The 9732-nt window shown below is 44.1% G+C and overlaps 1 protein-coding gene and 1 long non-coding RNA gene across 4 annotated transcripts; both read right to left on the bottom strand.

Moving 5' to 3' along the window:
• Positions 1-990: 990 nt before the first annotated feature.
• LOC123446476 lies at positions 991-4087 on the bottom strand. 3 transcript variants are annotated; one of them, XM_045123060.1, is made up of 4 exons: positions 2172-4087; positions 1832-2000; positions 1622-1699; positions 991-1434 (listed from the first exon to the last, which is right to left on the bottom strand). In XM_045123060.1, the coding sequence occupies exons 1-4, from the start codon at positions 2261-2263 to the stop codon at positions 1342-1344; spliced, it is 432 nt and encodes a 143-aa protein (XP_044978995.1). In that variant the 5' UTR covers positions 2264-4087; the 3' UTR covers positions 991-1341. The 3 variants fall into 3 exon arrangements, 2 of the variants coding, with proteins under 2 accessions (XP_044978995.1, XP_044978996.1); XM_045123061.1 differs by having other exon boundaries at positions 2210-4087; XR_006631376.1 differs by having other exon boundaries at positions 1622-1734; positions 1832-4087.
• Positions 4088-4305: 218 nt separating this feature from the next.
• LOC123446475 lies at positions 4306-5439 on the bottom strand. Its single transcript, XR_006631375.1, has 3 exons — positions 5123-5439; positions 4600-4697; positions 4306-4490 (listed from the first exon to the last, which is right to left on the bottom strand). It is a non-coding gene; the product is annotated as an uncharacterized LOC123446475 (long non-coding RNA).
• Between the last annotated feature and the right edge of the window lie 4293 nt (positions 5440-9732).

Genomic DNA, 9732 nt, shown 5'->3' with positions numbered 1-9732 from the left:
TAGGTTTTTGGCTCCATCAAACCCCAACTCTCGTGGCCCTTGCCTCCAGTGTGAAATACTCGCACCCGGCAACGACCCGTGAGCCCTGAAACCCCTAGGTCAACCAGATATCCTTACCCTGCTTGCTAGCCATGACATTTCTCTCCTTACTCTAGTTTCCTTTGGGAAACGCTTATAAATTCTATCTCTCCTCCCCGATGGAAGCTACATCCCATGCACAAGCCTCTAATGATTTTGTGCCCAGGGATACCCAAGGTCAACTACAAAACATAGGGCGAAGAGTAGACGATACAAATCGATGCTGGAGCTACACCCGAAGAACAACAATAAATGCATCCAGTGCTAATCTATAGAGAACACTGCTGGTGGATGCCCAGAGAGGCTGCTGTAATTGTCTTGCATTGTTTGTATGGAAAAATGATGATGTTTTTTAGCAATGTTGGCTCCAAGGGGACATATTCAACAACTATGCTTTCTTTTCTCTAAGTTGTTTTCCGTAAAATAGAGTAGGATGGAGTGTGTAATGGCTACCATTTGTGCCTTTGTTGGCAAAAGAGTTTAAATTTCTATTGTTGAACAGTTGTATGCCCAGTGGTCCTAATGTGTGCCAACAAAGTGATGACAGAATACGCATATGCAGAATTGTGCAACAGAATTAGTTCAATAGAAACATTCTGCAGAATTAGTTCAACAAAATTTATGCAGAATTGTGCAAACCAACAAAGCATTGAAAAAAGGGTGGAGGATAACAAGTCCTGACCTAGTCCTATTCATATCTCAAGAACGGCTTCCACTGGGCAGAGTTGTGCACACTGGTTACCCAATCATATGCCAACTTCTTCCTGATGTTGAAGACTTTCTTGGGATTGTAGTTGGGTAGTAGGCTCCCATCCTAATAAGTAGCATTCAGTACTGCGAACATCCCACACTTGTTGCCGCAGGAAAAACACAAGTGGCACAAAAATTAAAATTCCAAAAAATGATGCATTTGTTTCCACTGTGCAACTAATTATGTACCACTGTCCAACTAATGATGTCCACTTTGCAACTGCCTAGATTATCCCGTGCAAACTAATTGCGTGTCTTGATACAAATAATCATTTGAAGAACAAAAATTGTACGTCTATAAAATTTAAAAAACTATAGATCTGGAAGAATAACATGCTTCTTGTCGTACTTCCCGTGCTGCTTCGGTACATCGATGTCAATGATATCGAAGTGTTCAATGTTGGACTTTGGGTAATGCTTCCTCCATAGCATCCGTACTGCCCCCGCGATGGTAGAGGTGGTGTTCATCAACTCAATGTCCTCCAGCTTCCTATTAGAATTGAGAACTTCGAATCATTCATCCCTCAAGTTTACGTTGAAGACCCAATAGTGCGTTCCTTCTTCAGGGTGGTTTGGATCAGAGCACTCAAGCACCGACAGCATGACCTGCACACATGAGCAAAAAGTAAAAACATCCAGATGCAAAGAATGTTGTAGGTAACAATAAAAAATGGTGAGGTTAACAGGTTGCCAAAAACTATTTGTGTTTATGCCAAGTAATAGATGTATCATGTGCAACTAAACTTGCTATGAGTGACAACTAAGAGAGTGATCATGTGCAGACAACACTGACCATGTCTTGTTTGTCAAGTCGGTTCTTGTATTTGAATATTTTGTTTATGTGTGGCACATTGTACATCCCTTGCTGTAACTTCGCTTGCAGAGATGGTAAACATGTGGCAAATCCTTATTAGATAAAAAAGAACACATAATCGGTCAATAAAAGGCTCAAGCGAAAAATGGTCCAAAAATAAGATGGTGAAAAAGCTTTGAAAAATCTTACAGATAGCCTCAATGGCATAATGACTTCCCTTGACCCTTGTGGTAAGTTTTTGATGATGTGTATGATTGCAATCTGAATAACCATGCTTGATAGCCATTGAAGAGGCTTCATGTAATCGACCAACTCATTGAGAGAAATGTAGAAACCATCATAGTTTACTATCTCAGGGCTGAAAAAAGAGAAGGAAAGTTAAGTTCAAAGGTCAGTGCTTTAGAATATTGTGTATTAAACAAAAAGTTGAGAGTCTACAACTACAAGCCCTGTTCTGTGCAACCCGCTCTACTCTGGTGTGCAACTAAATGGGTGGTATTGTGCAACTATGTGGGTGCTATTGGTTTACGTGGTGGCATCATCATTTGCTCCTGGGTGGTTTCTAACCCAATACACGTGAGCAGCGAAGAGCTTGTTGATTGCTTCAATGATGTTGAACATATTCTTTCCATTGTAATCAATGACTGGAGACCGTTGACATGCTCCGGGCCTTATTACCCTCCTCTGTCTTCGTGCGACAACTGGTCCTAAAGAACCGCTCGTGCCAACTTTTGCTTGTCCACAGATCGGGGCGTGGCAGCTGTCTCGTGATGCAACATCTCGAAGGGTGAACTATTCCTTTGCCAGCATCAGCAGCAACACATGCCTCATTCACTCTTACTGAATCTAGATTTGCTTCTCCTGTTTATGCTGCTATAGCATGCTTGGTGGTATCATCTATACCAAGGTCAAAAGTTGGCACATCTCCAGAACCGTCGCCATGAAAGGTGTATGAGCTTGGACCGCATATGGGTTGATGGCCTAGGGTCCCTGCTTACAGTTGCGGCACACTCACTGGTGCATCATTAGCTGACTTGGTTCGCAAGAGTGTTGTAGTTGGCGACCTAGGAGGCTTGCACTTGCTTCAATACTGAACACCTCCTTCTGTGTCAATGTGCACGGAAAAACAGCTCTTGGTGATGCAAGCTTGCTTGGCTATTGTGTGTTAGCTCTTGGAGATGGGAGTTGGGCAGATTGTTCATGTCCATTGACATTTGACATTGATGCAGCTGTAGGAGTTGGCACCTTGGGCCTTGCAGTTGCAGTGGTCGCTTCCTGAGCAACAGTGGTAGTTCTGACTGTGACCCCGCTGCTAATTGAGAATTCAGTTGGTGCAGTAGTAGCTTCAGTTGTCATCTTTTCAACCTCAGTTGCCAGAAAGCTGGCTGAACTTGGCACTCCTGCATCAATTGCAATGACGCGCTATTGTGGCTCCTGCCTCAGCCCCACAACTTTCCTGACCTATTCCCCCTTTGCGCCCTTGGAAAACTTAACAGTCTTCTTCTGCTTAACTAGTTTAGGTGGTAGCGCTGATAGAGGGGTCTTCCCCTTGAAGTGTTGAACTTCTGGGACAGTTGTAGGCTCAACATGGACAGCTGTCCCTGTTCAGTAGTGTTTGGCTCCCTCCTCACAGCAGTTGGTGCCAAGTCAGCAGCGGAGGTAGTTTCCTTCTCCGAATTTATTTCAGCATCTTCCCACAACACCGGTTGCTTGGTTTCAGGCAACTTCAAATTTTTCTTCATTGAAAGTGTCTTGCACTTATGGATCATAGGAAGATTTGCCACGAATGTTGCCTCCCTCTTGCCACGTCTTGGTTCAGGGATCCTGCTCAAATATTCCTTGTATTTTGACTTTGAATGACACCAGTCAATAACCTTCCCTGCTTCCTCCATATCAACTCAGTTCTTTTTAGCCCGACTTAGGAAAAACAACTGTTGCTCAACGGCGAAATTAGTCTTCTCAAACATCTCTTGAAGATGAAAATCTGGAACATGAAAAGGGGTTGGCAAAACGGTCTTCAAGTTGCAAAGCTTGAACATGTCAATGCCCTCGTGAGACAATGGTTCATCATTTTTCTTTGACTTTGGAAAATCCTCATCCTTCCAGCAAGTTTTGTCCATCCACATCTGTAGTGTGCTCTTGCTGTTCATTGAGTTGCTGCTGCTGTCAGGATTGTCAGTGCTGCTAGCCCCCCTAGTTGTGTTGCCGCCTATACCCCCAGAACCAGGGCCCCTGTCATCATTGTCATCACCTCTGTTGATGTCTCCCCCCTCTTTCCCTTGATCATCACGATCAACATCCTCATCTTCTTCATCGTCATCATCTCCTGCGCTGTCGTTGCCATCAAGTCTTGCATCAATATCTCCGTCAACCTCTCTATCCTCCTCCTCCTCTTTCTCCTCCTCCTCTTCTTCCTCCACCTCTTCTTTGTCCTCTTCTTCTTCCTCGTCCTCTTCTTTCTCCTCTTCTTCATCCTCCTCCTCTTCTTTGTCCTTCTCTTCTTCCTCATCCTCTTTATCCTCTTCTTTTTACTCCTCCTCTGATCCATCATCATCTTCTTCATCCTCCTCTGATTCATCCTCATTTGTGTCATTACCATCTTCAAAATCTTGCTCTGTTTCCATTTCATCATCCTCTTCTACAAACTCGTCTTCTTCTTCTTGTCTAGATGCAACCCGTCTCTTTCTTTGTGGAGCATGTTTGACCTGCTGGTTTGCAATGACGACTTCCGTACATAGGGATCGATATCTGGTTCCTCCTCATCAATCTTGACAACTACTCCAATGAAGTTGCCCATATGTTCAGTTACTGACTTGCACAGATCATGAACCACTTCTGCAATATTTGCCTTTGTTTGCATCATTGCAAACAAATGCGGGGGGACACAAAAATATCAGAACTGCATCAACAACTTAAAATTGTTGCAACTGAATGCACTCCTTTATGCAAAAACGTACCTGCGGATTGTAGGTTAGTGGTAACTTGGATGCCACAAATGCTTGAGCTTGCAAAAGACCACCAAACAGTGGTGTCTACTCTGTGCCTCTATACTCCTCTTTAAGATGATGTGAAAAAGAGGAATCAATAATGTTATCAAATTGAAGTTGCGTTGGAAGAAAAAATGATTATAATATGTGCAACTACAAGCATTGTTGTGCAACTGTGCAAAGCAAAAAAACTAGGCAAGCAAACATCACACAATTGTTTTTGTGCCAACCTATGTCAACATCCGTGCAAGAACCAGACAGGTAAAAACTGTGGAACTCAAACAGATGATGTGCCCCAAAAGTGGTACGGACATGTGTGCAGCTACCAAACAAAAGGTGAAAACTGTGCAACTATAGTCATTATTGTGTAAACTGATCAAACCATTTGTGCAACTACCCTACCAAGCATAAAGTGCCAAATATGTTATCAAAACCTAACAAGCATAGAATGCAAAATAAGAAGGCACTGTTGAAAACAAGCAAGAGCACTCACTTGTAATTTTTCGAACACACCAGGAGATACCAAATCTTTCTTGATCACCTTCGCAATTAAATTGCTATCCCAGGCATTCGCTCGTATGGCACAATTGCTTACTCGCACATCGTGAACAAGTGCGTCAAGGTATAGGATGTGCCACACAAACAAACAAAAAAAGAAAAGACTTCAGTTATTAAGACGATATTCAAAAACTACAACTGCAAAAAGAAGAAAAGCACATGGAAGTACTGATTTTCACTCACCACCAAGTGGTATAAGCATCAGCAGACAGTTTGCTTGTCGTGGTCCATGTTCCGGAAAGCTTCATTAATGTGTTCTGCTACAAAGAGGCAGATGTTTGTGTTCTTGAGCATTTCATGATCTAACACAAGTCCGTAACACTTTGGTCTAAGCTTCAGGGAAGTTGTTGGAGCTAGAAAGGTGTTGAATGCAACTGCAAGCCACACAATAAAGAATGTGCCATCAGTTTTTCCAGCCATATCCTGAATCATCTTGCACGACGTACTGATACTGGGATGAGAATTCCCAGTGATGTTGAAAGTCTCTCCGAATCTCCTGGTTGCATCCTTATCAACTACATATATGACTTTTTGACCTCTGTTTGGCAGATCGAAAACTCTGTGCACGCTGTCAGCATCGACACGGATCCTTCCTGTGCATGGGAACACCATTTCAGAGCTTTCCGGCTTGTAGCACCGCACCAGGTATTTTGTGAGATCTGTTGGAAGTGTCTCTGCTAGGTTCAGTATACCCCCAAACAATCTTGAACATAACTCAGACTTATGCAATGGAGATAGCTTGCTGTTGAACTTAGCAAACCGCCCTCGTGATGCCCTTATCCTGCCCACTTGTGAGGGTCGATCCGCATCTTCCCGTGCATCCTCCTCAACTCCTTCACCTCTGCCCTGTTGACGAGAAAAAAACATTGAAACAAAATACTAGGAAAAATGACTTGAATGAATATAGCAGAAAGGAGGGACAACCGCTTGGTTGGAATTATATAAACATGAAATAGATGATGCCAACTGATGTGATGTTTTTGTGCACCAATGAAAGGTCATGATGACAATTACATACTTCGAGTGTGCAAACTGGAAATAACCTAAAATAGACTTGACGTGTAAACTACAAGAGCTAGGGATTGTGCAAGTGCGAGCACAATATTCCAAGTAAAACATCAACATGAAAAAAGTTTGCAAATAGTACAAAAGCTCGTAAACCCAAAAGATACCCTCATAACTCATCATCTACTCGGGAAGAACAAGAGGCAGATCCTCTAGCAACTACTGCCTGCACACATGGTGGTAAAAATAACATGTAAAACATGGAGCATACCAACTGATACAAAAACAGTCTGCAATACAAAAGCATAACATGCCAACACATGTCAAATTTTTATGGAAAAAATCTTTTTAGAAAAAGATGACTAATGATGTCAACTACAAAATGGTTATTGTGCAACTTCAATAGATGGTGGTACCAACAGCAGCACAAATCATGTGCAACTATGTGAGAAAAACTAATGTTCGAGGGTTTATTTACCTTAGAAGATGATGTAGCTCCCCTGGAACTGCTGCGCGTCTATTCTGCTTTACAACCCAAAACTGATGAACACCCTAAGAAATAAAAAATGTGCATGTTGAAAACAAGATTAATTACATGACACACACACAAAAAAATATGGTTACGACTTGAGCATGACACTAACCTCAACTTCCTCTCCCTGCTGAACACTACGGGCAGAGCGTGTGTGATGACCCGTAGTACGCTTTAAGTTACGGCGAGAGGGCTGAGTTGAAGAACCCTAATTAAGCAAGCATATAAGGATACATGCAGAAGTTAAAAAAACTCAAAGAGACACAAAAAATGAAAAAAATACATCTGCTTCTTTGCCATCCGCATCTCCTCATATTATAACCATTTTAAGGTTACGGAAAATAGAAGGAAAAACATAGAAGTTAGAAGATACACAAGCACACTACATAAAGGGTATCAATGCAGCCATCTGCACCACCAATTGCTTTGATCTACAAACCTCTACACATAAGCAGGACATATAGTATGGAACTGTAGAATAGATGGACAACCAACTACTATACTGATGCAGCCAACTGGGCAGGCAACTTATGCAAGTGAAAAACATATAACAAAACAAGGGAACTAGTCCAAGCTGAGCAACATATGGACAACCACCTAGTATATCAATGCAGCCAACTGAATATAATTTTATGAAACTACAGTCATAACCATCCACAAGCACCGCGTACAAAGATTACACACATTAACAAACAAGGACAACAATTCCATGCAGTCATGCCAATTGAACAGGAAACTCAACTTGTACAACTGGACAATATATGCACAACCAACTATAGAAACGATGAAAGAAACCTTGCACACAAAATTGGCATATATAGACAGTCAATTCTAAACTCCCCTCTCTCTCAACTAGTGCAACTGCGCAACATACGGACAACCAACTAATATAGTGAGACAGCCAAGTGAGACCAAATTTGTGCAACTAAACAAAAAAATTCTAAAAACCAAGTTCCAACTCAGCTATGCAGCATTGGGCACAACATTGCACACATCTAGAAACAAGGCAATCATGAACATATCACCGGAGAAATCTCAACCATATGGGATGGGAAACTAGATGCACACTCGAGCGTGAGAGGAGACGAGAATCCCGTCTTAATCCTTTCCTCACATCCCACCAAATCGTGTGGTGAGCAACAACGACGACCTCCCGTCCCTCCAACCCAACAACAGCGTGACCTCTAGGACGCCGCCACCGCGTCTCCCATCTCCTCTGACCAACGCACCATCCCCCCACAATCATGCAACTCGCAGCCCCACTGCCTCCGACCGTCGCGTTTATCGAATCCATCTATATAGGGATAAGGAGGGGGAGCAAGGTGGTACCTGCAATGGCGACGAGGAGGAACGAATCCGGGGGGGGGGGGGGGGGAAGCACCCAACAACCGCCGATTCGAGAAGTCCGCCGTGACTCCCCTAGGATCCTCCATGGCCGCTGGAGATACACTAGCGAAGGAGGGGGAGAAATGGGAGAGCGATACGCTCGCGGGCGATTTGGGGGGCTCGGATTTCGAAACCGCCGCCCATTAGAGTGATTGTGCGACTTACAGGTGGGTCCCACCCATGTCTAGAGGTGGAACCGCTCCCGAACAGGTGGCACCTGGCCCACGAGGGAGGGGATCGCGGTGCCGATCGCACGGCCACCCGTTCTCTCCAATAAGTGCGCGTTCGCTTTTAAGATTTTATGAGTGTTTTTAGGGTTCTCTACTTTGGATGAGATCCTAGTATGGGACTAGTAGGTTAGTAGGCCTAGTTAAATCTCAGATCCCCCCAAAAACCACTTGAGTAGCGGCCCAAGAAGGTTAGAACTTGTCATGAAGCCTGTATATGCGATTTAGATGCGATTAAGGGCAAATTGGATGGCCAAGGAAGCCTAAAAGTGGCAATCCAACGTATAGAAATCTTAATGGGCTCACAGGGCTAAAAACGTGCTCAGTTATAATGTATTTAAATTTGATGGGCACGAACTTGTGAATAACCCGTCACCCAAAATTCTTTACCTTGGGAGAGACTGCCACAAGCCAAAGATTCTTCTTCCATAATACTTTTTCATTTCCCTTAGAACCTAAAGGTTGAAGTCTCGCACTTCGATTTGCCACATGCAATTTATAGGCTGACCTAACCCAACAGAAAAATGACCAAGTTTTTCTGGCTTCCAAGCCCAAATGTCCTCCACTGCCCTTCCTAATTGTTGGAGTTGTGTCAAATATTATGTAGGTTACAGTTGAACTCTGAGTTGTATCGTGTTTAGAGTGGATATGGAGTCGTATCCTACAAGGATACTTGTATCATAAATCTCTTATAAAAAGAGGGGTAGACACATGATGTAACCTATACCAACATAATAGCACAAACACGTTGGGGTAGCCGGCGGCGTGTGTCGGTGCTCGGTCGGCCGGGGTGCAGTATTATGATAGTGTCACCTGGAGGAGCTCCTGTAGTCAGCCCCGAGGATGTAGCCAACCTCGTTAACAAACCTCAGTGTTGTGCTTTTTTGGTTGCTTGGTCCTCGGATGGTCGAATATGCCTCTTGGATTTATTCTAACAAGTGGTACCATGAGCAAGGTTGCAAGATTCTAGAGGTGGAGGAGTTGATATAGAGGAAAAGACGAACTAGACATGCGGTAGTCGATGAGATGATCAATTGAGCGAGCGTCAGGCGGAACGCATACATGCACGCGGTCAGCCGAGGCAGATTGGACCAGACACAAGTGATCTGGGCGATGTACATTTGGAATGCTGTGACAAGATGTGTAAAATCAAGTTGCAGGCGGAATGCTAGGGTACGACGCCATTTGACCCCCCCAACCGGCCGAGCCCCCCAAAACCCCATGTCCGCCAAGGCCCATTTGTCGCCCAACCGGCCTAGCCCCCACACCCCTCTGCCCCAACCTCCTACTACTCGGAAAGAGGGGGTGGATGCGCCCCATGACACCGACCGGCCACGTGTTGGCCATCCCCTGGTCGACCTCGCCTATAAGGGCGCATGCGATCCTCCTCGCCCA

This window comes from Hordeum vulgare, chromosome 4H, assembly GCF_904849725.1.
Source record: "Hordeum vulgare subsp. vulgare chromosome 4H, MorexV3_pseudomolecules_assembly, whole genome shotgun sequence".
NCBI lineage: Eukaryota > Viridiplantae > Streptophyta > Magnoliopsida > Poales > Poaceae > Hordeum > Hordeum vulgare.
Note: the sequence above shows the minus strand (reverse complement) of the source record. Positions and strands in the feature narration are given on the sequence as shown.